General features: G+C 45.3%; 1 protein-coding gene across 9 annotated transcripts; it reads right to left on the bottom strand.

The window, feature by feature from the left end:
- Positions 1–1012: 1012 nt before the first annotated feature.
- Positions 1013–27400, bottom strand: TNFAIP3 (TNF alpha induced protein 3). 9 transcript variants are annotated; one of them, XR_012651651.1, is made up of 10 exons: positions 27098–27400; positions 23533–23845; positions 19158–19348; positions 18784–18931; positions 18393–18563; positions 17479–17659; positions 15106–16016; positions 13403–13635; positions 4299–4445; positions 2014–2032 (listed from the first exon to the last, which is right to left on the bottom strand). XR_012651651.1 is itself a non-coding variant. In XM_075035808.1 (10 exons), exons 2-10 carry the CDS (start codon positions 23843–23845, stop codon positions 4387–4389), a joined length of 2271 nt encoding a protein of 756 aa, XP_074891909.1. In that variant the 5' UTR covers positions 27098–27400; the 3' UTR covers positions 4092–4386. The 9 variants fall into 9 exon arrangements, 7 of the variants coding, with proteins under 7 accessions (XP_074891912.1, XP_074891909.1, XP_074891910.1 ...); XR_012651650.1 differs by lacking the exon at positions 2014–2032 and adding an exon at positions 2068–3482; XM_075035808.1 differs by lacking the exon at positions 2014–2032 and adding an exon at positions 5652–5715 and having other exon boundaries at positions 4092–4445.
- Positions 27401–27839: the final 439 nt, after the last annotated feature.

The raw sequence follows: 27839 nt of genomic DNA, 5'->3' as shown, positions 1-27839 counted from the left end.
TTAGATGGGTACATGGGGCTACTAAAGGTTAATGACACTGGAGAGTCTTTATAGTGTAGGTTATCTCCTTAGGTCAAATTCTTCTCGAGTCAAAAGTTTCTTGCAGTTCAGAACTGACAGTCAATGGGCTATGTAAAATGGTTAGATCTTTTCAGAGGAATTCCACTTTATCAAAATAGAACATAAACATTTGTAGAAGGATGAATTTAGGAACATTTTGGACATCTTCCCGAGTCCGAGTTGCACTCACATTCAGGGAAAATCAGAGTCTGGCAAATCTATAGGCAATAAAGAATTTTTTATCATCAAATTAATCTCAAGTGGTAATAAATATCTCCTCTGGAGATAATAAAATTCTGAACACAGGGGCAAAAAGTGTTCAGTAAACATCCTGGTTCTGTATCTAACATTTCCCTTAAATATTAATGTAATGGAAAGTATTGTTCTTAAGTGATAAAAGTAAATAACATCACTTCTTCCTGAATGCAACTTACACCCACAAATCCTACAACAGTTGCTTGCAGAAGAAGGAAAACAACCAGTGCCATTCTATGTTAATTATTAGAAAACAAAGCTTCTTAAATAAACTTGATTCCATGCTTTGCTGATGTCAGTTACTAGCCTGGTTGACAAAAGCAATTACGTAGACTTTTGTGAGGTATTTGTTTCAGTATTGTACAATGTTTGGACAGAAAAATCTAACAACTCTTGCTGGCAAAAAAACCATGCCCATTAAACTAAGAACTGACACCCTGGCAGAATTACTAATAGACTGGCAATAAGAAATCTTCAGCACGTGACTTGTCTAGTTATTTTCTGCAGAGATCGGTGCCAGATTTGATCTCATTCTACATTTTCATCTATGGCCAGGAAGAAAATATTAAGTCACTATGGATAAAAACCAAAGATGACAGGAAGACTGGAAAAACAGTAAAAACGGAGGAGGTAGAGGAGGCAGACATGGATTAGCAAACTAGACCCACTGAAACAAATACACTTTAATACTGGCAAATACAAGGTGGGGTATTATATCCTGAGAACAACAAAGAGGGTGGAGGGCATAGTGGGCAAATAGCTCAATATGAGTTCACATTTCATTACAGGGATAAAAGGGAATGATGCAATTCATGGATGTATACGCAAGCTAGGAGAAGACATGATTCTTGCCCCTGTATTTCTCATTGCTGAGATTTTTTTCCATTCTAGTAATTCTAAATCTTTACTGGTACTTCCCGGGTCTCACTGAGATCACAATTTTATCTTTATTATGAATATTTTTGCATTGCAAAGAGGGTGTTTATCCCTTGATTATGGCAGTAAGTCCCTTCAGAAATAGATAAAAGCCAGCCAGATGAACTTCTCACTCAACTCCCTTGTTCATGCCACAGTGGTTTATTCTCATTTCCCTTGATAACCTTGAAAACCTCAGAGTAAACAAGTGGGTGATCTATTTCCCCCAATTTATAACATTAATCGTTGTGTAAGCTGGATACAAATTCCCTGGTACCTCTCAAATGTGTTACGGTTCAAAGAAGCTAAACACACCAATCTGCAGCCAGCTGCAAATGGTGTACAGAGAACTGTGGCCCAGTACTTTTCCTTGTCATTTCACAACATTTCAGATCTTTTGCTTTGTTCAAGAGAGAAATCGATGATGGACCCAGGTAGTTCTTTGATGCAATTCCATTGACTACAAAGGAAACCTGCTTTCTTGAATGCATTATTAATGCAAGTGGAGGATGTCATCTTTGGCAGCAAGGCCAAGTATCTTGCCATTAATACTTATTCCAAACAGCCCTGCCCTGATATAACTGCACTTGCTTTGATTTTCTACACTGGGAACATATTGGGCCTGAACCAGGAATTATCTGAGAATTCAAAAACATTTCTAGAACACTGGTAAAATAACTAAGGAAATGGTAATGAAGTGGGCTTAGTATTCAGCTGTTGTTTAGTGCAGAGATATGCATCTAGTTACACATGCTCCCTTTGGGCAAGTTTCATTTTGATTCCTCTATATCCCATGGAGTACCTGAAAGAAAACAAGACAAAGTGACTTCAGAAAAATAAAAGAGGCATCTCAAAAGGTGTGACTCAGTTGATCCCAAAGTTATGTGGTCAGTGGGGAGTCAGTACGTCCTCAGTGCAGATAGAAATATTAAGTATTGTCATTTACATATCAGACCTTTCATCTTAGGATGTCAGTGGATACTGTAATCATCAATGAATTTAATCTCATAACTACTGAAGAGAGTTAGGAGAGTGTTATTTCTCCAGTTCCATGAGGAACAAATATATGAATGAAAGAAGTGAAAGGTTAATTACCCCAGATATGCAAGGTATTTAAATGTCTAACACCCATTGATTTCAGAAGGTGCTAGTTGCCATAAGTTTTGAGTGTCTCTGTGGTTTGCCCAGCATCAAACTGATGAGTCAGGAAGCTATGAAGTAAAAGGTAATCTGCATATTGCCCTGATTTTCTAAGTTTCTCCAAGAGGAAACATCACCTTAGAAATGGGTTGTGAGCTTCATCTCATCGAATGTGTCACCTTTACAGTGTAAACATCTACATCTGGACTAGTCATCTGGATGCTCCTTGTAGTCAAGGGAGGGAAAGGCAATGGAGACAAATTCCACCTTGGGTGTCTGCACCGCAAAAGCAGAATACCAAAACGCAGCCTATACCAGCTGTGGTCATCCACTTACCCTCGCCTCTCATATTTGCTATCCTGAGATTCACCGGAAAAAATTACAAAACGTATCCAGGGGATTTCCACGCAGTCCTTGATGCTATCTTTAGAGTGCTCTAATGCAGTTTCAGAATAAAGAACTTCTTTGTACTTTTTCTTGTGTCTACTTGTCTCTGCTTCACCCAGCTCAAAACAAGAGAGTTTATAGATTAAACACTTAACTGACTCCACATGCCTATAAAGTTATCATCTCCTGGTTTTGCTGACCTCTGTGATGTCCCACAATTATTTTCCATTTATTATAGGCTTTGCTGGATTAATTTTATCTACTGATGATATTTTCATCATTACAGTATTAAAACAGAGATTTAGTCAATCTTTTATACATTAGAAAGTATTTTTAAATAGCTTATTGCTTTTTGACTGGGGAAAAATAAGTCATGAACAATATGATCTAGCCAGACTTTCCCTGGAACTGAAAATATTTAGTTACACCCTGAAACATAACAGAAAGATCATGTTAATAAAAAGAGGTTAGGCACAAACACAGCTCTGGCAACTATACTACAGATGTTATTATTACAGGCTGAAACTTCATTGTACAGAAGGAAAAAAGAGATAAAACCTACCCGTAACTTCTGTGTTTGCTGCTGGACTTTGATGAGAGCTTAATTCAAAGTTATTTCCAAATAGGAAGTGTTGTTAACTCCAAAGAGTAAATACTGTGGAATTTGAAAGGTCAGCCCTTTGCAAAGCACGGCCAGATTTCTGCATTTCTACAGATGAAGCCATCTGCACGATGAAGAAGGCAAGCATAAGGAGGAGCGTTAGGGGCTGGAACTTTTCAGCAAGCCGTGCTTGTGACCCTCACCTTCTCCAAAGCCTTGGGGAGTGGAGTGTTGTGGTTTAACCCCAGCCAGCAACTAAGCACCACGCAGCCGCTCACTCACTACCCCCCATCCAGTGGGATGGGGGAGAAAATCGGGAAAAAGAAGTAAAACCCGCGGGTTGAGATAAGAACGGTTTAATAGAACAGAAAAGAAGAAACTAATAATGATAATGATAACACTAATAAAATGACAACAGCAATAATAAAAGGATTGGAATGTACAAATGATGCGCAGGGCAATTGCTCACCACCTGCGGATCGACACCCAGCCAGTCCCCGAGTGGCGACTCCCCGCCCCCACTTCCCAGTTCCTAAACTAGATGGGACGTCCCAGGGTATGGAATACACCATTGGCCACTTTGGGTCAGGTGCCCTGGCTGTGTCCTGTGCCAACTTCTTGTGTCCCTCCAGCTTTCTCGCTGGCTGGGCATGAGAAGCTGAAAAATCCTTGACTTTAGTCTAAACACTACTGAGCAACAACTGAAAACATCAGTGTTATCAACATTCTTCACATACTGAACTCAAAACATAGCACTGTACCAGCTACTAGGAAGACAGTTAACTCTATCCCAGCTGAAACTAGGACACGGAGGAACATGCCTGCCCCGGGAGCTGGCTCACCAGTGGGAGCAAACTGGGGTGCAGCCAGACCTGGCGTGAGGGGTGGGGGAACAGTGAGGCAGAAGCCTCATTGCGGTGCAAAATGAAGCCACAGGTACCTTGGGGAGTTGGTTAAAGCTGGAAATGCTGTGCCATCTACAGCATATGCAGATGTGGGAAGTATAATGAAGCTCTGCACATTAAAGATCAGATTGTTCCTGGTCCCAGCTGTTGGTAGGTTTCTCTTCTGGGAGAGGAGAGTGGGCCTGTATCAGAGAACAGACGCGTGACAGTGATGTAACTCAACATTGTCGATGACGTTGCAGCTGCAGTTAACTTACAATGTGCAGACACATGAAAAACCCAAATCCTCAGAAAAAATCTTGCCACTCCGAGGAGGACTGATTGCACAGCAGAGCACAGAGTGGAAATCTGATATAGCCCCAGTTCAAGGGAGATGATCAAAGCTTAACGGTCTGATGTAACAGCAAACTGTCTAAACTAAAGGTCAATTAATTAAATAATGAAACCCCAATGATATGAAATTCTGCCTTAATAGGTCTTCCCTGCTGAGTGCCCCCCAAAAAAAGCAAGAGGAAGAAAATTCTGGTGATGAATATGTTAAATTTGACATTAACGTAGACTCAGGTTTGGCTGGGCCTGACAGGGCCTGAGCTACATGTCTGGTGTGAGTAATGCATTTTGAACTTTAATGGGGCACACTACTGATATGACTCAAATGCACAGGAGCGCCAGCAAGCACCAGAGGCTTTCCTGCCTCCAAGCAGCTGACCTGGCGCCAGCCTTCAAAGAGAAGAGCTCTGCCAGGGGTCATCATTCATTGCTCTATCACCACCACCTAAACTTCCCTTTTTAAAAAAAAGGCCCTGGAAATGACGACTTTTTTCTTTTAGGCAAATGTAGGCTGGTCTAGACATGCACATGATTGTGAAAAAGCCATGCAACATCATCCTTTTCTGTTAGGCTGTGCATTAATAATACGTAAATGAAAAATAATGTGATCTCTTCCCTCCAGTAAAAATAAGTTTTGTCCTCAGTGCAGGTAATAAGTTATAGGATATATCATGCTAAAATATCTGTTTGGCTACTTTTCTTGCCTTTTAAGTGGTTTTGCATTAAGGACCACAGCAAAAGCTAAGACACCTAATCCCCATTAAACTGTAACCAGCAACCAAGACATGTATCTATTTAAATGCAATGTCTTAACAAGCAGGTCTGCTCGGATATGCATGCCTTTGTGTCATGAGGATTGCAACAGCAGCAATTTAAGGTGCATCTTTTCACTCCAGAACATATAAAAGGAAGTAAGAGACTATTTTTATGTGATAGCTGGCCAAATCCCCATCTTAGTTATCCTACAGAATACCTGGAGTAAAGTTGCAGAAGCCAATTGAATTATTAAAGGTTTACACAAATATAAATGTTACTGGAGTTTGCAGTAAGATGTTTACCAGGCGTCACTGCAGCGCGCACTCTTCTGTCACCAGTGTCAGGCAACAGGAAACGAAATGAGTCCTGCAACAAGTAACGTTAGTAAGTGGGAATTTTGACCGGGTGATCTCATGCTACACCATACTTCAAATTCTGCCCCACAGTATTCAGCAGCATCTCTGAGAGCGGTCAGTAAGAAAAGCAAAAATATACATAAGGTTTCGAAGCACAAACCACTGCACAGAGCTGCGTTCCTCGTAGCAGATCCCCAGCTCTCTGGCTTTGCTTTACATTGTAAATGAGAAGGGGATTTTGACCCTTTCTTGTGACATGCCAGCAAACAGTGGCTTTTTTAAAAAACAGTACCGGGTGGGAATTGAACTAACTCACGATGTGCATTCATATGAGCTCATACGAATCCCTTGACATGGAGCCATAACCAGAGAAGAAAACCTAAGTCGTGTGTCGTCCCCCCCCAGTAATTCACCAGGGGAAATCTGACTTCCTGCCCAACACCACGGATGTGTACTAGAGCTTAACCAAAAAAAAGGGGAGGGGGGAGAGGAAAAAAACAAATCAATAACAAAAAGAATCATTGCTGTCAGAGATCGGGGGGGGTGGGAAGGGGGAGAGGTTATGCACGTAATATTATTCACTTTAGTAAGGCTGGAGGAGGGGGTCGTCTGGATAGCACGCCGTAGGCTGTCTTTCAATATTAGACACAGGGAGTTTTTTGAAAATTAACATTAGTACAAAAAGATGTCATCATAAAACTCCCAAGCAAAATTACCTACTCTTATTTTAGGTTTCTGTTTGACAGACATTAAATACTTTTTTTTTTTAATATATATGTATGTGTTTATACATACAGGCTTTTGTTCAATAGACACTTATCTTGACAAATGGAGACGTATTCACACCGAGCTGACTAGATTTCCTACAGCAGCCGTTTGGCGTAAAAGGGCTACAAGAGCCCTTTGCAGGGGTGCTGGGCTGCCCAGGGCAGCCATGGCTCCGGCCAGCCGGCAGCGGGAGTCAGCTGCCGGATCGCAGGGTGACGGACAGAGTCGGCTCGGTCGCAGGGTGAAAAGTGATAACGCTCATACAGGAGCGGGGCTGGGCTGTGAGGTCCATATAAATGTGTCCTACTAAATTGAAGAGCTAGAGGAGTAACCTGTGAAGAGCCAGTGGCAGTCTTCTCCAAAATAACCATGGATGGTCAAGGAAAGGGGAGTTAACGAAGTAGCAGCTCAATTAAACCACTTCCAAACATTTTGTCTTTCTTCCTATGCAGCTACGACAGCCCTTCTGAACCAGGCAAGGGTTGATGCTATCAGTATTTATCACCAATGTGGGAGAAAGCATCAACACAGAAATGACTGAACGTTTATGTTAGTCCGTTGAATGTGCTCCCATCAGCACCAGGTTTGCTGCACTGCATGTTAAATGCGAGCACCTGAGAATCGGAGCACTCGGAGGTAAAGGCACCTGTACTTCTAACTCTGGATTTTAAGGGACCTTGGCAGTTTAATATAAACTGAAATTGTGACTGTTCAGTGTTGTCATTTTCTATTTCGGTGCTGTACATATTACACTATAGTGTCCTACTCAAGTATGTAGGATAAAATTATGCAGTTGCTCCTCCCCTGTGGCTCTCACCTGAACAAAACATGCATCATATCACTGTGCTGAACCACTTATTTTGCACAGACTGAATGCACAAGCTAATGTCATGCGCTGTGGCCTCAGGGCCCCAAGCGCACAAAGTTATGCTCAGCATGAATTTTTGGAGATTTATATCCAAAACACTTCTATCGAACATCTAGATGCAACTGAAATCTTCACAGGCCCCCCCAAATACTGCCTCAAAGTCCTTCAGCCCCTCTGTCAGTAAAATCCCCAGATACTGAGGATCTCTCTGGTGAGGCTCTGTCCCCATTCCCATGCTGCAGAGGTGCTCAGAGGCCTTCCTGGTGCCAAAGTCTCAGCAGGAGTCTCAAACAAAGCATTGTCCCGGGCATCTGAACTACCAAGTCTGGCCCTACCAGATATCCCTGCGTACTCACTACCTCCTAAATACAGCTAGGAATGAGCAGGTTAAGATTATTTTTTTCAGTAGGTGGACTACCTCTTTGACATAGCAGCTTAAAAGTCCCTGTTGTGCCTGTTCAGAAAAGGAGCTTAGAGTCAAGTACCCCAGTCCCAGGTGGGAAAGACACCTTAGCATATCCCAAGAGCTTTGGTCTCATGATGGGAGTCTTTTTTTTGTGTGTATCCTAATCACTGAACCACCTTTTCTCCTATGCCTATCACTGTCAGTGTAAAGGTCACAGCTGCCAGATATGGATGATTTAACTGACTTTAGACACTTCTGAGGAATGGGGTGGTATAGATTAGGATAGTCTGTAGCATGTGCAGGGAAATCGAGATGAAAGACAGCTGGCAAAATGGCTATCACCTGTAATTCAATCAAGCACATAAAAAGTAGATATGATGCCACTCCTACATTTACACTAACTCAGATGAAAGTTTTTCATTTCCATTTATTACACTCCTACTTGCTCCAGGCCGTCGGTGGGTCAGCTGGAATCTGTACACCAAGTTGCATGGCAAGCAACTCATGAATGGCTTATCAGATAAGACATCCTTACTTAAATAACCACTTCTTGATAACTACCTCGGGGAGACACGGCTCTCCTGTGAGGTCTGCCTGCAGCGAAGGAGTAGCACTGCAGACTGTGGATCCCCTCCATCTGCAGGTAACTCTTCTCTTCAGCTCTGCTGGGTGAGGGGGAGTACTGTGTGGGATGGGGATGGGCTGAACAAGTGCAGGAAGAAAGGATGGGCAGGTGGCTCACAGGCCATAAATATGATGCCTTTCCCTTCTGTGTAAATGTAGAATATCACAGCCTGCACCTGAAATTGTAAAAGCAGGGATTCACTGTTCTTGCTTTCCCTGCAAAACGCTGACCACACTGAGTCCTGCCTGGGGCTCCTGGGATACACACTTAGGTCAGTAGCTTGATTAAGTGTTTTGATCTAACACAGTACATGCCGTTCGGTGCTCCCAGACCTGCTAAGTGGCTTAGTACTTCAAAGTACACCAAAGACTTGCCAAGCAGAGCACTGATGTATCAAAAGATTAATCTACTTTCTCTCTACACTGAAAATGTAGTAAGTGCTTTCTTCTTTTCTATATCATAAGTTATCTATTAATATAGTGGTTAGAACCCTGAGAAATACAGAAACATAGATAATATTCAGATCATCATATAATCATCTAAAAGTATCCCTTCCCCAAACAAAATGAATATGTAAGCACAGCCTGCACAGCTTATATTATATAGCCTGGCCTATGTTATAAGGAATTGCAGTGCAATGCAAGTAGTTGTTAAGCCAATTGTTTCATATTAGTTTTGCCTTTCTGCTAAGAAAAGAATATTTGGCTATGAAAGATTTGTGTCTTAGCGAAGAGACTTCCAGAAGTGGTCATGAAAAGGGAGACTCCAAATAAAAGTTCTCTCTTGCAGAACAGGAAGGTAAAAAATACATGAACTTGGAGAGGTGTCTGGACAAAGAGCAGAAAACGTCAGAGGGTCAAAATCCCCGAAGGACATTAGGGAAATACCAGAGTATTTTAAAAACAAGGCCCTACTGGCTTTAATTTTCTCACACAAGTAAATCACAAGAGACAGGCTGGGCACTCATTTACATGGGAGCTTCAGAATGAGACAAGTCTCATGTGACTTCAGGGTTATGAGTAATGGGCCCAGAAAGCAGCAGAGAAATATTGGTGGGATCTGAGGCATTGCATCTGAAATCCTTCCTCTCTGCAGAAGTTGCAGTTAACAGCAACTGGAGTTAATCAGCCTCCTGACACTGAAGGTGTCATGATGTGACACCTCTGCCGTTTCAGCAAGCAGGGGCTGATGGCTGCTGAGGCTGGATGCTATGAGCTGCCTCCATCTCCTGGTGCCCAGATGCAGACATCCCTCCCAGTCTTTGCCCACTCTTTCAGCACCGAGGTGTCTGCCTGGTGCAGAAGTTCGATGAATCTGGCAGGCACGTGAGTTGCACGAGTTGAAAGAAAGGGGAAGGAGGGTACGGATAAATGGAGAGTAAGATCTTGAAAAAGAGGAATATGCTGTAGAGATGGGGTTGGTAGATCCAGCAGGCTCTGCTCTGGCGGGAGTAGGCTGACTTCTAGCTTGTATGCTCTGAAAGGAGGGGTACATGAGTCCAGAGGGAGCTGGGCTAAATTGTAAGGAGAGCAGCACGCATCAAAAAGGTGGACAGGCATCCAGGAACATGGGCTAGAGAGCTGAGTGAATTCCAAGGACCAGCTAACCTATGGCAGAAGTGCTCAGGAACTTAACATCTACACAGTTTCAATAGGGACAGCACTGAAGCATGTGCTGAAGTGTGCTCCTGAACAGTCAGAAGGGATTAAAGAGTTAACCAGGATAGACAGCAGCTGACCTGGAGAGGTCAGCCTCTTAGAGAAGGGTCCTCTTTCCTGACTGCACAGGGTTTTTTGCAGCCCCAATTTTTTCCTTCAGGTCACAGGCAACACCTAAAAGTCATGGTAGTGTACAGTATTGCCTGTCCAGGCAGAGGTCTGAAACACCGGAGTGCTTGCACAGGAATACTCATGCCATACTGAGGGACTGTTACAGTGCAGAAATCCCTTGGCAGTAGGGCTGGGTTAGGCCGAGCTTGGGATGAGAAGAAAACACTGCTTTCAAGTACTTTTTCAAGTAGCAGCTGTCAATTTGCTTTTCAGGAGCTATCGAGCAACCCAGTCACTGTGACCGAAAGGCTTCCCTGCTGCCCCTGGTGAGGGGCGGTGGTAGGGCTGGCCTGTGCCTTTGGGGCTGCACGCGTGGCTGGCAGAGGTGGGCAGCACCTGCTGCCATCACCGCCTCCCAAAGGGGCACTCAGGCAACGTCCTTTGGGAATCCTTGGCTTAACTGATGGATGAATGAAAAAAGCAAAGTCAAGTCAGACTGCCTTAGCTGCCCTTGCAGCCTGGTCCTGCGCCACCCTTATGCTCCCTCATGCAGTTCTGGGGACTGAAGATACTCTGCACCCACAGGAGCCAAGTCCTTATGCACACTGACTGCACACCGCGGCCCCGGGAGCAATTCCCGAGAGGACGATGATGTAAGGTGAGGGTATGCAGAGGCTTACAGCAAATTATCGCCTCCTCAAAGCTCTTGGCTACATCATCTGAACTAGGGAGCACTTGGTAACAGGCTGAATGGTGGTCCTGAACAGAAATGCTTTCTTCAGGGGGTGTCCATGCTCAACTGCGCTCTCTTTCATCAGTATAAAATAGCAAATTCAATCCTTCAATAATTTATTTCTTTATATCAGAGAATGTTTTTCAATTATACATTTAAGTTTGTAACTTTCAACACAAGAGTAAATACACGTAAAAAAAGTCCTAACTGTGCAAATTTCAAGTTGCATTGTTTCAAATAATATAAATATTTTAATAAAACATATGTTCACATTAAGGTTCACAAAATATATAAAATTTAACAGAAATAAGTCATGAGTTTTTTTTTCCTTTTAAAAACTGTTTTTTAATAGTTAGAAAAAGATTCTAAACTTGAGAAGCAACTTAGAAGAGGTATCGCCTCCAAAATCATAGCAGCAAAACAGATGCTGAAAACTTTTAAAAGGAACTTGAAAGGAAAGGAGAGAAGCAGGTACCAGGCGCGACAGTAAAGGCAAGGTCACTAAAGAAAGTATTGCAGATTGAGAAGTGGATGCATGAATTCCAGGAGTAAAATCTTGACCCTAAAGCACTCTGTTACTGAGCTCCAAGCTGTTAGTATGTTAACAGAATCGCATTAAGGATAAAAGGAAGAAATGTGACAGAAATGGCGGGGCACAGGGGGTGTGCATGAACAGCAGCACACATATTCTGACAGTTACAATGCAAGAGAAGAGAGTTGTTTTGGTTTCAGAACTGAAGCTGAAGACAAAGGGGTTTAGGGATTTTTTGTCTGTTGGAGGCAATTTCTTCCATATGAGTAGGAAGAGAGGATTCCATTTTCCCATCACATGCGTATGCTCATGAAAGTTGCTTCTGTAATCACCTGTCTTTCCAGCTGTCTTGGGATTTGGGAAAGGATCTAAATGCTAGTTGGGTTAAGCATGTTAAAGGAGCAGACCACTGCCAGTCTTGTTTCTGGCTGTGGTTTGCCGAGGGCTCTGCAAACACAGAGCCGCTCGCTGTTAACACCCTGAACGCCTGTGGGAGCTCCTGCCTTGATGAGCTCTGTAAGAACACCAGCAAGGACATTGGCAACCCAAAGCAAGTTTCTTCAGACATCAGCTGCAAGTTGCATCAGCCTGTCCTGGGGGATCCCTCTCAGGAAAGACTTGCCTCTGACTGATGTACGCCAATGCAAAGAGCTCCTGCACCTCCAACAGTAGCCACGGCTCCTCTCCTAGGAGCAGGTGATGTACTGAGAGAGAGGCAGAATCGGGAAGTTCTTTGGATTCAAATGCTTCACACTTCCTCCTGGGAAGTCCAAGAATTAAATACAGCGTTGTAGGAGCTTAGTCATGAACAACAGCTCTGTGCAGAAGGCAACCTGCCCTTCTCAGCAGTCCTTGTATGCAGTGTTTAGAGGAAGTAGACACTTATTCCTGTTCTTGGGAATAAACAGGAATACTAGCAGACAGCTTATATTTCCCCCTGCTCCCCACTTCCAGGACTGTTAAGTGTTTTGGACATAGCACCGTTTCAGTGAAGGAAGTAGCTGGTTTTGCTTTCTTGTTCTTTACCAACTCCTCTCCGCCGCTAGCCATAGATCTGTTTGAACTGGTAGCATTCATTGCAGTAGCCGCTGCACTTGGCATTGCCATAGTGATCGCAAGCAGGGGCTCGGCAGCGTTGCTTCGGGGGCTCCTCTGCAGCCAGGTCCCTGGCACTCCCCGACGGTGGAAGCTGACCGAGGCGCTGGCACTCCTGGCACAAGTCATCGCTTCTGCAGGCCAGGTTGTTTCTACAGGAAGCCACAGCACACTGTCTCTTCTGGCTACTCAACGCTCCTCGCTGCAAATCTCTGTGCTGTCCCATTCTCTTGAAAAACGTTAAAACACATTGTCAGTTGCCGTGCTGGCAGCACAAGCGGCTTTTCATTTACTTTCAACTCTGCTCATGGTTTGTATAGGTTACCACTGGGGGTTGTTGCAGACACATGCTTCTTCTGAAAAGTACAATACCAAGAGCCAAGTTGGGCTTTACCAAAGAAAATCTCAGATTCTGTCATTTCTTAGAAAAAAATGGTTTTTATCTTTGGTAACTCTCAATTCTAAAAGGGCCAAAACAAACCAAGTAAGAAAAAAAAGAATCTGGAACACAGAAAATCTGTAATGGGCTCAATGAAAAAGGCAACATGAGGTGGACTAAACCCCTTGATGCAGTTGCATAGCTCTAAGGGTAAGAATGAAAATCTCTCTCCAACCAGCAAACAAACCAACTGTTGGTCCAATTGCTTCCACTAAAATTGCTGGCAAATTCCCAGCTGAGGTAAAATTGAGCACGGCCATGATAACCCTAAACTGAGGACGACTCTTAGGAGTGCTGCTCAGCTGCAACAGGAAAAAATCATGAGATGCTCTACGCCTGTCTTTCCATGATACTTCGGATGCAGTTGTTTGAGGATTTTCTAGTACACATCCTGAGTTGTTCGCACAAGAGAAAAACGTGCAGCACTAAACAAGAGGAAGATTTTGAGAAGTTCATACTTACTTCTGGATGTCTCACCAGCTGTTCTTCTGTCCTCCTGGCTTCCTGAAATCGCTGGTTCTGGGCTTTAATGAAGCAGTTCTGGCAGTACCCCTCGAGCATCGTGCTGCCCAGGGTGCCGCAGTCACGCCGCTGGCAGGACACAGTGTTACGGAAGGCAGCGGCAGAGTTCCCTGGCTGCCCCACTGCCGAGGACTTCCTCTGAGATCTCCTCTGGTGGCGTAGCAAAGCACTGTCTGTAATGCAAAGTAAGGACAGGAGGAGTTTGAATGTGCCCAATAGATCTGATGACCCAAAGCAACTATAAAAAGCTCCCCAGTTTAAAAATAAATAAATAAATAAATAAAATCTACTAGCCTCAAACACGGGTTTTTGACAATCCTGAGACCCCTCAGTTGGTGCACTTTTCTTTATGTTACATAAATAAGGGAGCTAATACAGCCTGATTTTCATATCGGAAGTTGTTGAAAGAGCTGATCTGGGAAAAACTTGCCCTCAGTGGGAAAACTAGATCCCACTGAAGTCAAGAGGAATTTCACCTTTGGCTTCAACATGTCATCCGTGACCTACCCTGACATTTGCCTTTTGGCCTCCCCCATTTCAGGCACATCAGGTAGTAGAAGTACAGTGGCACAGAGCTTATGGGGAAAAAGTGCCTTACACTTTTTAGTCTCATGAAGCAATCTTATACACTGCACAATCAAAAGGAAAAATTTTCATTGTGAACAATGCTGGAAAATAAGCTATTGCAAGCTGGCATAGAAGCTCCTAATTGGAAAGTATGTGGAAAGCGCAGCATTGTGAAAGATGTCCCTGCCCATGGCAGGGGGGTTGGACTAGATGGTCTTTAAAGGTCCCTTCTGACCCAAACCTTTCTATGTTTCTATTGGCACACTTGTCAAAAATTAAAGTCTTAAGAGATAAGCAATAATTCTCTTACATGTGCCTTTCACCCTCTATACCTGAGGGCTCTTTGCCTGTAACAGGGCAGTAGCATGAAAGATGAAGATTTCATGATGTGATTTATTCACGGACTATTACCTTTTTGAAGGCCTGCCTTTAAATACACACATGCATGCACACGCATGATATTACTGAGAAAGATTTCAAGGTAGATTATAACAATACACTCCTAATCGATTATAACAATGTACTCCAAAACACAAGCACATTAGCTACAGCCAACTTCTACTTGCTCTGCTCATCAAGGCGACTTCAGTAGTTACTCCAGAGCGTTATACCTGTTACATCCAGAACAGATATGGATACAGATCTTCAAGTTCATCCCAAGCTTTTTAAAAACCTTGCTAACATAACTGGTTTTCAGTACGATCAGTACAACAGCACTTCCCTCACTGACCCCTACAACTTGTCTAGCTGTGAAGAAAATTCATACCAAACCATGATTGCAGTGGATCGTGGGGAGGTATCGAAACCCACCCCCTCTTAAGCTAGTTTTGCTTCCATGAAAGCTGATGGGAAGTTTTACAAGAGATTTCACAGATTTCCCCACTGTTACTGTGTGCCCCTTTATGGGCTAATAATGGCCTAAAAAGCACCTTCTCCTCACACTGCTGCTTCTGCTCCACACCATTTCCATCACCCTCTGCCCTTTTAGCACCCAGTGCATGCAGAGCTCCGTAGCTCAAGGAGGCTGAACTGCAGTCAGTAAAAAGCGTGCCAAAGCTCACCCCATCTCCACTTACCGTGGTTTTCCCTGTACTCAAAGAAACACAGCGTGCAAAAGCCCTCATTTTGCAATGTCCCAAAAAACTTGCAGCCAGGTTTCCTGCAGAGGTTACCTCCTCTCTTCTCCTCGGGAGGCAGCGCCGGCGGTGGGGGCTCTTCGCCGCAGCTGTTGGGAGCCTGATGGCAGGAGTGCTGGAGGAGGCTCTGCGAGATCTGGGACGGGTCAGACGTCGATCTCTGGTGGCACGTGGGCAGGAAAGCGGGGCTGCCGTTGGAGGAGCGCTCTGTAGACCTTTTGAAGCAAGTGCTGCATATCCCGTTGAAGGTCCTGTTGGCCTTCTGATGGCACACTTTGCACGTGGCATAGTCTAAATGTCTCTGATCATCCAAGTTGTTGCAAGGACCAAGCTGTCTGGAATTGTAGCAGCGTTCGCAAAGCCCATTGTGTTGCACATTCAATGTAAAGGGGCAGTCTGGTGTCCTGCATTTCATGGCCGTGGTCTCGCTGTATAGGAAAAGGCTCGGAGCAGTTGGAGGTGCCGAACGAGGCCCTGTTACAGGCCCTTCGGCCGTCCATCCCCCAGGTTCACAAACGTCCCCACGGGAGGAGCCCGACCCAGCTGCCTTCAGTTTCTCAGGTGCTGCTTTAGAGGTCTGCTTTCTTCCTTTGCTTCCTTGGGACCTGCGCTCAAAGCACTCGTGGCAGTAGGGCTGGGTGTTCACAGACATGTAGAAAGGGCAATTCGGCGTTTCACATTTCACCTGTAAGAGGGAGAGCTGGGAAAAAGACCGTTCCTGTCTGTTCCTGGAGCAGGTCTCTCTTCTAGCAGGCTCAGCATTCTCCTGCCACTTCTTGTACTCATGCTGTACCAACTGAAAGTAATCTTCCACGAGGTTTATTTCTTTGGGTAGGTTGCCTTCATCTAACCTGACAGCCAAAAAAGGAAGATTGCATCAGTGGTGGAAAAAGGCAGATGATGGGGATGGAGGCAAATACAAGCAACGTGGGGGGGAAATGTAGATTTAATACACATCCACATTAGTCAGGTAGAAAATCCAGGATGTTAAACTGTTGCTGTAAATGGAAATTATTTTAAAAGCAGGTGTTCAGTGATGTCAAATGGAGACTTTCACATCTAAAGAAATGGTCTGACACAATGATAAACAGAAGTATTCTTAAAAGGATTTTCCAGGTGAGGGTTTTCTGTCTGAGAGCTGTTTGTACAAAGTGTATGCATAATCTCTCAGAAGATTCCTCTGAAGACTGGTGCTCAGCTGAGCAGAGGTTAGCATGGAAGACCTCTTTCTTCACCAGCCCATGCTATGAACAAGCCTTTTCTATAGTGGGCTTGGCATTTCATGATACAGTTTATCATGAAATCTGCTCCTGATTTTGCCCTGTTGGGTCTGTATCTACCAGCAAAATTCTTCAGACTACAGGGCTTCTGTGTGGTGTGTGTAACGCTAGCATCCATCACACCATCCCTACTCTGCCCGCGACCGCAGGGAAAAACCCACACGGGAGCTTCACCATGCCACAGCTGGTAGGATGAGGAGCTAGCATTACTGGTAATACTCCAGAATGCATCTGTGCAGTGGGACTAGCCGTGGGACTATGGGAGCTCGATCGCTACTCTTCATGTACGCACATATCCTTCGGGTAGGAGGACTTCAGTTTTCAAGGCTTCTAAACCAGAACCACCCAACAGCACAAAGATACCTCCCTGTGTGGTAATAGAAGCAAAGACAGAGGATACAGGGAGTCACTTCCCTCCCGCACTCATGAAGGGGCTGGGCAGGCACCGCTGCCAGTGTCCCCTAAACGCAAGAAGCCGATAGGCGCTGCCAGCTGCTCCCTGCACGTTACTGATGCTTAACCGTCAGGAGGATGAGCGCAGACGGTGGTTCCTCCACCAGCCACAGCTTCCTGCCTACTGCCACACTGCAACTGCCCAGGGTGAAAAGGCATCTGCGCTAAGAACATACCGCCAAGTACTTGCCTTAGGGCAGCCAAAATTACACCAGCTGCCCTTTATGCAATGTGCCCTTACATAAAGTGCAAGATCTAAGTAGTTCCTGGGTTTAACTACTTTTCAGCCACCCTCCTGTGTAATCTAAAAGTCACTGAAATTAATCCATTGGGCTTACTCTTCCAAAATATTAGTTTCAGTCTGCTAAGTCTGAAGACATTTTCACCTTTAAATTTGAGACTGGTCTGAGCTCACACCACTTCCAAGCATGTCAACGGTAATGCCAATATTTCGTATTTCAGAGGGTAAACACGTGTGCTACCGTGGAAGGAAGGAAAGACCGAAGGAACATACTGGGCTGCCCAGCTTCTCCCACCTCCATAAAGAAGACAACTTTGAGGAAACAGGAATGACACTCACTTTGCAGCATTAATTAGATGAGTTGTACCATGATCCCAACCTTGCACTGGAATTTCTATGACGATCAAGTAGTCTTTTAGCAGCTGCTCTTTCTCCCTCTCTTCTGCATCTGTCAGAAAGTGCACACTCAAATCCTCAAATCTGCCTCGCTCACTGATGACCAAAGGGACAGCCCGGATTTCTGTGGGGAAACAAGGCGGATTAGCACATATATATATATTTTACCAGGCAGGAGTAACCACAAGATGCAACACACGGAGATGTCACCACTGCTGCTGAATTTTGGAAGGAGAGGAGAACGGCTGGCCAGAGCAACCAGTTTCTAAACAGTGCCACTAGAGAAGGATGCAGACACATCTGCACCGCAAACCTAGCCCCATCCCACAAGAGTTTTAACGTCCCCATAGCAGTTTTCTTCTCAGTGTGGGCAGCTTTGTAGATCTTAGTTTGTTATACCTTTCCACAGGATGGTGCCCTAACCTGAACCAAGAGAACTGCTATCCATTCAGAAGAGATGTATTAAAAATGGCAAAGCATGTATTTCATTATCCCTGCCAGGCAGCAGTACACTCTTTTGAGACCATGTCCTTCAAAGCTTCTTCTCCTATGATGAGGCGTGCAAAGGCGGCCAGAAGACAATGAAGCAGAGGCCACCCTTTGACTGCTTCCAGCCTGCAACCAGGTGAGTTGCACTCTACTTTCAACCAGCATTTTGAAGGCAACCTTCAGTTTCTATTCAGATTTACAGACAAAGCTGTTTCTGCTCACATTTTAAAAATATATTCCAAAGGAATCTTTTGCATTTATTTTAACTTTAAAAATGCAAATCTAAACCAGATTTTATTTTAAATGAGTTATCAGCACGACGATATTGAAGCAGCTACATAAATACCAAACAAGGTACTAGGAAATACCTGGTCCGCTGTCCTTTAGAGTCACTAGTGGTGTAAAATGCATGTTGTCATAGCCGAGCACAATTGGGTATCTGTAGCATTCTTCAGCTGGCCAAAGAAGAGGCAAGTAAATACCACCGACGTTCAGAGGAGCAAAACTGGAGCCTGACTCTAAACTTCTCACCACTTTATCTGCACAAGGAAGAAAAAGAAAACACAAACACACACAAGTAAGTATGTGCTATAGGCAAGAGAAAATATATTCTGGGTGTTTTCAAAAAGTTGCTGAAAACACCCCATTCTGAAATGCATCTACCTAAAACCAACAATTATTGAAGTAAGATTACTAGCACAGCACAGAGTAACATGGTGAGATTACTGGCATGGTGAGATTACTGGCTAGGCAACTTACCTGCAAGGACAATGACTGGCCTTCTGAGGATGTTAGCAAGGATGAAGATGTGGATTTCTTCCAGTGCATTATATGGAAGCCTGTTTCGAGCCCCGGATGTTTCTGGGGAGGTCATTTCAATGAGGTATTCCCACTCCTCCTCCCAATTCTGAGGAAAGAAACCTCCATCAGCAATAGTTCAAAGACATGGAGGTCAGGAACCGACTGCAGCACAGCAGTGCTCAAAATAATCACATTTTCCCATTTCCTCCAAAGGAAGACTATTTCTGCTCTCCACTAATGGCAGAATCCATGAAGCCAAAAAGCAAACAAAATCAGCAAGGCAAAGCTGATGAGCACCTAGAAAAAAGCACCATTCCCTCAGGCCACCTTACCCGGGTGTCATAGTGGAGTCCCGTTTCTACAAACTCCTGGGATTTAATAGCCTCCCGCTGCCAACGGAGCTTGAAGTTCCGTGTGTCAATCTCCCTGAGTGTGCTAAACAATGTTTTTCTTAAGACAAGGTCGATATCTTCAATACCCCACATGTACTGAGATGCAGCATGCATGAGGCAATTTCCATCACCTGCAAAAAAAGAGAGAGGACATTATTTTTAAATGGCTACTTAAATAAAATGCCACAAGCATGTGGGATGTAGAATTACACTGCGCATATGCATATTCCCTGTGCACTTCTCTCTAAGCCTCGGACAGAAGCGTTTTAAGAAGGAGGCTACAGCTACGAGCTCTCTGCTCAGAAAGGAAGAAAGTCGCCTCTCTACTGGTTTTGTCCCCTAACCGGTTAGTGTTAAGCTGTCATTCAGCAATGCCCCTTATTTATCTTACTTAACTTTGACTGATATCATGAACTAAATTTTGGGGTCAACTGCAAATGTCAAACACAGTTGAAATAGCTTTTAAACACAACAAAGTCATCTTAAAATTACAAAAGAACATGTAAATCTCACTCATCAGTGTTTATACAAATATACACCTGATGGCAGAGGGAACAGATAATGGAAACCACTAAGAAAATACTACAGTAACACCAAGCCTCACGTCCCCTGACGAGCACTGCATTGAAGGGCTTGGCACTTGGCTGTGCTTGATGGAGGAATTGTAATAAAAAAAAGAGACAGAAACAGAAGAGTAGGTGAATTATGTAAAGCAATCATAGGAACACCACTTGCCTTCCTCTCAGAACTGATAGTATGCTGGGCTGTTAAATATTTTATTTAGAGGGCTGTTTTTTAAAAACACAAAATTAAAGCTAAATAAATGAAAACCACAATGATTTGATTTTCATGTAGACACCCTCCTTGCACTGAAAAAGTCCTCTTCACTCTCCAGGTAGGAAGGAAATCAATGTTCTGCAATTTCAGAGGCGAAGAAACTGAGAATCAGAGGAGTTAACTAACTTAATTAAAAGGTGTGACAAAATATGGCTGGGTTTCAAATTCTATCTCTAGCCATCTTCTTCAAAAGGGGATGTCATATCCTCAGATTCAAAACTAGGTCCAGTGTTTACTACAGTGGTAAATAGCTTCACCCAATGCTAAGAAACCACTCCATGTCCTTGGAATAGAGGACATCAACCATGGTAAAGCTACCAGATTTTTCTCATGTGGGAAGAAAACCCCCACCCAAAGAACCCCCACAACAGACTTAAACCCAGTTTGCCACATGCATTATGGGCTCAGTTACACCATTTGTGAACACTTTTGCTACTTTGTCTATGAAACTGCAGAAAAAAACCCTACAACAGACCCCAGATCCTGAAAAAGATATAATCTGAAATCTACTCAACACTTCATAAATTGTTATGGACTCACTGCATATCAGATTCCTGCAACTGCCTTCTGGTTTCTGAATGCTGTCTTGCAAAGCTTACTTCAAGTCTGCAGGCTGCTTACTTGAGCTCAAAAATCAGGGAACAACATACAAGACAGAAAAACTGACTGGGTTTCCTTCTGACCAAGAAAGATGACATATTAATCCCATTAAAATTTTCCCTTTGCAAAATCTAGAGCAAAGATAAGATTTTTTTTTTCTTCTTTCTCTCTGAGAGCTCACTTTCAGTTCTTTATTGAGAAGCGTTGCCCAAAATTCCTTACACAGCACTTGGAATTCCCCTGCACCGTTTGACTAGCAATTGAGCAACAGTTGTACTTTTTGTTCTGCGGCGGTAGGGCTGAACAGCAAAGCCTCCCTCGGACTTTCCCAGGGGGTGTGGCTGGGCGAGCTGGAATGAATGCCGATTCATTATACAAGTGAAATCTCTACAGCCAATAGATGCTGGAATCTTTAAATTTAAAAAAAAAAAAAACAACACAGTTTCGATTTTTATACCTCCTACTGCTTTCCTTCTATCCTCCATTCACACGTCTGCAAGGAAATGTATGGTGATTCAAAAGGGCTTTTTTTAATTAAAAAAACCCCACCACTCCACAAACTCATATACATATTAGGTAAAATAAACATCAAAAGATCCTACAGGAGATACTTTCTCTGTTTTCAACAATTACAACCTTCATCAGAAAAAACCCCAGGATTTTCTGAAGAAAGCCCACCATTGACTGAAAGAACTAATATATTCCTCCCACATCTATGGGTTAAGCAGCCAAATGCTTTAAAAAATATTCTTCATGCCACGTGGAAGAAAAAACCCCAACCATGTTATTTTCTGGGATAATACAGGGCTTCTCCAGGCTTCTGTCCCTTCTTTCAGAGATCCTCTCCTTCAGTCCAGTCTATGTTCTCTCTCCTGCAAAGGTCCCTCGCTGCGACTACTTTGCATAAATCACAGGTTCCCAAAGCCACTCCTACTCATGTACTTAATGACCCTAAAGCACTGAACTGAAGCTGAGTTCATTGGCTGCACGGGATACAGGGGGACCACAGACCGAGTCCTTGCTTTACCCTCCCTCAGCCTGCCCTAATATTTCAGCATCTTATATATTGGTACACCTGCTCATGGATGGGATCCAAGTCACCAGTCCACAAATTGTTCCTATTTGTAACACTGCCGACAGTCATGAGGCAACGCAGGAGATCACAATTATTGACTATGGCGTTGTCAGCAGCAAGGGCCTGTCCAGGCAGTGTTAACCTCTGCAGGACTTGTATTGACAGGAGATGGGGGATTCCAAACCCGTTGTTCTTTGCCCTGGGCAAAAATTATGCACATTGTCCATTTTCCTAGTAAATCTGTTAGACCATATCTCTTGGGGTGAAGTTTTGAAGATGCAGTACTTTGAGCGATCTTCCTAGAACCTGTAAAGCACTGCCTGCCCTAGCTGCGATTCCAGTCCTTCTGGAAGTTCAAGATTGCGCGATCTCTATGCACAGCCTAATCACAGCCATGAGAATTTTACACCAGTGCAGAGGCAGCCCACAAAAGCCCACCAGAAGGTCAGTGCCTCTATGACAGTTACAGAGACGCACATCAGGGTCAGGCTCTTCTAGGTTGGGGCAGTGACATCTACACAGAGGTTCTGTTTTTATGGCTTTTGCACAACACAGCTGTGTACAATCAGACTGAGAAATATCGTAGAACTTGTGATGGGAAGAATGTCGACTAGGAAGATAAGGGCAACGTGTATATAAGCAGATAGGAAAGAAGCATCCACAGAACATAACATAAGGACTTCAACGAGGCTGCAGGTCCACCGCACCCAGTGTTTCTATAACCACTGTGATCTGCTCCTTGAGCAAAGAGTATGTCTTTTCCATGTTCCTGGAGTCCTCACTGTCCCAGTCTACCTTCCCGGCTTGGGGCAATCTGTGCCGTAGGGAATCCTGAGTCCAAGTCTGCAGCTGCGTGACCGTAAGTCATAGCCATTACCGAATCTTTCCTCCGCTGAATGTGAAATGCCCAGCGACTCTTACAGTCATGTGCAAAAGTTTCCTGCTCAAGACTGTGGACACGTGTTACCTATTCAGGAAATCTTTGCATTGCTGCTGTACCTTTTGATTTACAGCACTTTGATGCAATACACACAAAGTACCCCAAAAGCCAAGTCCTAAAACCAGCACTGACCCTTGAAAGAAAAGGGCACTGCAAACTTTGTGTTGCACAAAGACGGCTGTCAGTCACGCGTGTGGGAGTTACTGGAGAGCCCCGAGGGAAGGCAAGAGCTGGCAAACCCCAGCAGGGAGCTGAGGATGAGGGAGCCGGCCAGGTGCGGGGCACCGGCTCCAGGGCCAGCGAGCTCAGGTTCCCAGAGGCTCCACGTCCAGGACGCTCCTGCTGGCACTGCTGGATCAGCAAGTGAACCTGGCCTGCCAGCTACAACGGCAGGGCTTATGGCAGGATATTAACTTCTGCTATATATACACAGGAATGCAGCCCCGTCACTCAAAGCATCTGAAGTCTCCTCTTGCCTGGCATTAAAGGCCCTTCAGCACTTCCGACGAGGCAGCCAACACATAGCAGAGTTGGATTCACAGAAAGGCGATGGGTTGCAAGTCAAGTTTCCCACCTGGTATTTTACTCTGACGTGCCACAGGTTACTGATATTGTGAAAATATCTGTGAAATTTTCGGGCTATTCATAATACCGTGATAGGGGCAGGGGTCTGCTACAGCCTCAGGACAGTACCTCATGTGAAAAGAATTTTAGCTTACAAAACTAAGATTAAAAGGCACCACTTTTTTAAAGCTGTGTTTAAAGCTTCTGTTTCAGTAACGTGAACTCAGATGCTATTAATAAAGGTGTTACATTCATATTACCCGTTATAATGGGGGTGCAAAGACCTGCTCATAACTTACCATTAGTCTTCAAAGGGACAAGTCTCCGAACTTCCATGCACCAGTTGAGCTTCCTCTGGCGCTCCAGCGAAGTCTGGGTGGCCTGGTCAGTCAGGGCCTTCTGAAGTGTTTCCCGAAACTGAGGGCAAAACTGGCACATTCTGAACATTTCTATGGTGTATCTGTGCATAGTCCTGAAGTGGTGAATTATTCCACTGGGGGGTTTGACCAGATCTTCAGGTGTCCTCTCTCTAATCTTCATGGCTTTCAGCATATTGCTCTGATACAAAGCTTGAGGAAGAATGTGTTGGCCAGCCATGTTTCTAGAAGACATCTGAAATGAAAAAGGATCCTTTTATTGACATGTTAGTGTCCTTGCATCACAGTGCTATCACTTCTGCAAAGATTGAGAAGGCACTTTCAAGGGCAGGATTCTGGCTGCAGTTTTGCCTAAAACGAGCACAGGGTGGAGTCAGTCCACTGAGCCTTAGACAGATGATGATTTTTAAAGATCATATCCATCAGCCTCTCTGCATTACTCAGATGTAGACACTGACCAGTTTATTCCAATAATTTACTGCGATCATTTACTGAGATATTAAAGCGAATTTATTCATAACTAAGGAAATTGCATCATCGTTCCAAAAAAAAAAGTATTCAGATCAGAGTAAGGATAAAAGAAGGCAAGATCAAGGCAAGGGAAAATTATCCTGGAAACTTGACTAATTGATAATTGTACAGTGTAATCCCATATGAACTTGCTGAACTTTCAGCACGTTTCAAGCTCTTGTTTTGATGACATGCCAAAAAAAGCAGATAATGACCATTTCAGATTTCCACAACCCATACATTCTGAGAAGTGATGCTTGGTACAGTTACAAAAAGAGCCCCAAGAATTACATGTCATGCTAGTATCTGTCCCATACTTACGGTGGCCGAAGATGGCAAACAAGGAATTTGTCACAGAGCAAGTTGAGGCTCCTTATATTTTGTGAGTGGTAGAGCTACTGCACAGAGGTGCTTGTGCCACGTGTGGGGGTGCAGACTGCGGTGCCGCTATTACTCAGCGGTAAGTCAACATAGCTGAAAAAGCGTTTCCACTTGGCTCAAAAACCCCAATATTTTTCCACAGTGGGACATGTAATGTTTGCTGGCCTGCATCCCTTTCTGCAGTATCTCTAGCCTTATGGGCTACAGCAGGAAGAACAAAAAAAACCCCATAACCTCAAACTGTCTACACCCTCCAAAATACTTATTCAGAGCACATTAACTTTGCGGCTAGCTAGAGCCAAACCTAGGGACCACATCCCTCAAAACTCCCGTGCATGGCAGTAACACAACCAACAACCTATTTTCACATGGAGAGACTCTCCATGCTGGCCATGTACATTATTGCTCTGTTTAAAAGCAAAGCAAAATTTCTATTAAGACAAATAAAGGTATGCATGCCTAACATGTTTAGAATACAGCTGGTCACATTAGGGGAACCCCCCATTGTGATTATTAATCTAGGGACAAATACCAAGGCGTAAGTATGTGTTAAGGTCTGGTTATATACCTTGCCAAGTACAGGGAGACAAGAAGCAACTGAAAACTGGTTTATGCAACTATTAGGAAGTTTTCTCATGGAGATGGGAGTCTGGAAGGCCAGAGGGAGGCAGAAGGACTACAGTCTGACGGGCTGACCGGGAAGGCACTCTCAGGTCTGTGGAGGCAGAAGACCCCTCTTGCACAGAAGGACTTCAGCATGCCCTTCCCTGCAGGGAACCAGCTGCTCTCTCCCCTTCACCCGGACGCTTGCATTGGCAACATCCACCTCCAACCGCTCAGCTGGAGTGCTGGAAAGGACCCTGCCGGGGTAAGAGGGGACCTTGAGCTCCTGCTGCCAAGAGCTGCCCTCTATAACCTCTCTGAGAACCAGCTGATGGAGAGATTCAGTGGACGTCCTGTCAAGCCCTAAATAGAGGCAGGTGAAACGCGAGATGCTGCAAAGTTCTCTCTGCTCAGTCAGGGCAATGTCATTCATGCAGTGTTTCCTCTGCTCCTGTAAGAGCGCTAGGGACAGGGCTCAGAGCTGTCACATCTGGCAACACATGGAAAAGCTTTCCTTTAGCTAATAAAGGTGGCATATTCTTATCATTCCCCCACCAACATACAGCCTTAAGATGGAAATAACACATTTTCTCATCTATTCCACCCATCAATATAGTTTTACACGTGCTATTTATGTAATCCTATATTTAAATGTATGGATGATTTAAGAAATGAAATATGAAGAACCCCTTATCAATCTGTTTAATAACCGCAGCTACACTTTACGCCGAGATGACCAAAATACTGAATTCCTTACTTATGTAAGTAGAGCCATTGAGTCAATGGGCTTTTTTTACACGAATTAAGCACTACCGACATGGACCCTTGAAATGGTTATTTCCAGCTTTAAGTAACAGAAAGTACTGAGTTTACAGAAGCATTCACTGAAACTATATTATTCAATATTACATTCTACAGGCATATTTTCCCCTCCACACATGGAAATTACTGTCTATGCTATTTACGGTTATTAAATGTCAATCAAGGCAAAGGCTGAGCAACCCTTCTTTTCAAAAACAATGTGATGAAACAAACAGAACTCAATAGCCACCTAAGCGAGAGATTTAAGGAACAGAAAGCTCAGCCACAATTATATTCATTTACACTGCACTGTGCTTTACTGTATGCTATACTACTTTAACCTTTTGACGTGTAATGACTACGAATTCTCTGAAGAGCACCGCTGTAAACAATGATTAAATAGCTATCTGAGGCAGCATCCTTTCTGAACTGGTAATACTGAGGATGCTGGGCTCGCGAAAGCTGAATACTGTTCGGAGATCTGCCAGTGGCATCATAAAGTTATTTTAATTTTCCGTCCTCTATCCAGAAAACAGCAACAATAAACTCTTTCCTGCTGAGTGCTAAGACAATGCTAAAATAAACATGCTTAATACATCTACAGCGCCCATGGATTTCTATGCCCGGCTCTTTGTCTGAGCACTTGGTGCAGAACTAAGCGTATTATCACTCCTCACCAAGGAAGAAGATGAGGATGGAGGGTGGTTTATGTACCACCGGACCGGTTCACGCGGCTTGGTTCCCTAACTTACCGCTCTGCTGGAAGCAAGTGCACGCAAGGTGGAAGGGACAACCACCGCTGTCCCCCCTGCCAGCTTTACAGCAGGAGCTCGAAGCCAACGACTCTTCCAGCAGCGGCAAGCGCTGGAAGCAAGCCGGGCGCGGTCCCCGCCGCTGGCTGTCCCCCGGACCCGCGCCGAGGGGGGGCCGGGGTCCCGCCGCGCCCGCCCCAGCGCCGGTCAACAGAGGGCACAATTTCACCGCCCGGCCACAGATGTCCGACACACGGCCCCCCTCGCAGCGGTAACCGCCGGGCAGAAAACGACCAAACCCCGCGGCCAAACCCTCCCGCGGGCCCGAGGAGCGCTCCTGCAAGCGGGGTGGGGGACACCGAGCCGGCTGGAGGCTCCGCCGTGCCCTGCCCTGCCCTGCCCTGCCCGCCTCCCTTGCCCGTGCCCGCAGCGGCGTTCACCTCTCCGCCGGCGGGTTCCTCCTCCGGGCGATCCTGCCGGTAACTCCTGCTCAGCAGCGGGGCTGGGGCGGTGGGACGCAGCCGAGCCCGGGAGCCATCAACCCCCCGCCGAGCCGGGGCTCCCTTCCCTCCGCCGCCCCCTCCCCGCCGGAGCTGCTGCCGCCGCCGCCGCCGCTGCGGAATGAAGGGCTGAGCCCAGCCTCTTGTTTTTTTTCCCTTTCTGTTTCAGCGCCCGGGCGAAAAAAAAAAAAAAAAAAAAGAAAAAACACACAACAAAAAACCCCACCGGGGATTTCCACCGGCAGCGCCGGGGACTTTCCGGCATGACACGGGCGGCCGCCGCCGCCCACCCCGCCCGCCGCCGCCAGGGGGCGCCGCCGCGCACCCCCCGCTGCCGCCGCCGGCGGGCAGCCCCGCCGCCTCTCCGCCGTGACTCACCGACGGGCTTTTCGGGAGCCGGGGTGTCATTTTTTCCTTCCTTATTCTGTTTTGTCCTCCCCCTCCACCACCCCCACCCGGGGCGGGTGGGTGCCCGTCCCGTCCCGTCCCCCAGGCCTCGCTTTGCTGCCGGGCCGGCCCGGTGCTCGGCCGGCCCCCCGGCGCGGGGGAGGGCAGCCCGCGGCCCGAGTGGCTGGGGCCGGGGCAGCGCCGTGTCCCGGTGCAGGGAGGTGTAGAAGGTCCCCCGGGCACTAGGCAGTTAGTCGTGCTGGGGAACCGGCGGCCGCCGCCGGTCGTGCCCTGC

Source organism: Buteo buteo, chromosome 9, assembly GCF_964188355.1.
Source record: "Buteo buteo chromosome 9, bButBut1.hap1.1, whole genome shotgun sequence".
In the NCBI taxonomy this organism is placed as follows: Eukaryota; Metazoa; Chordata; class Aves; order Accipitriformes; family Accipitridae; genus Buteo; species Buteo buteo.
This window is presented reverse-complemented; position numbering and strand designations above follow the sequence as displayed.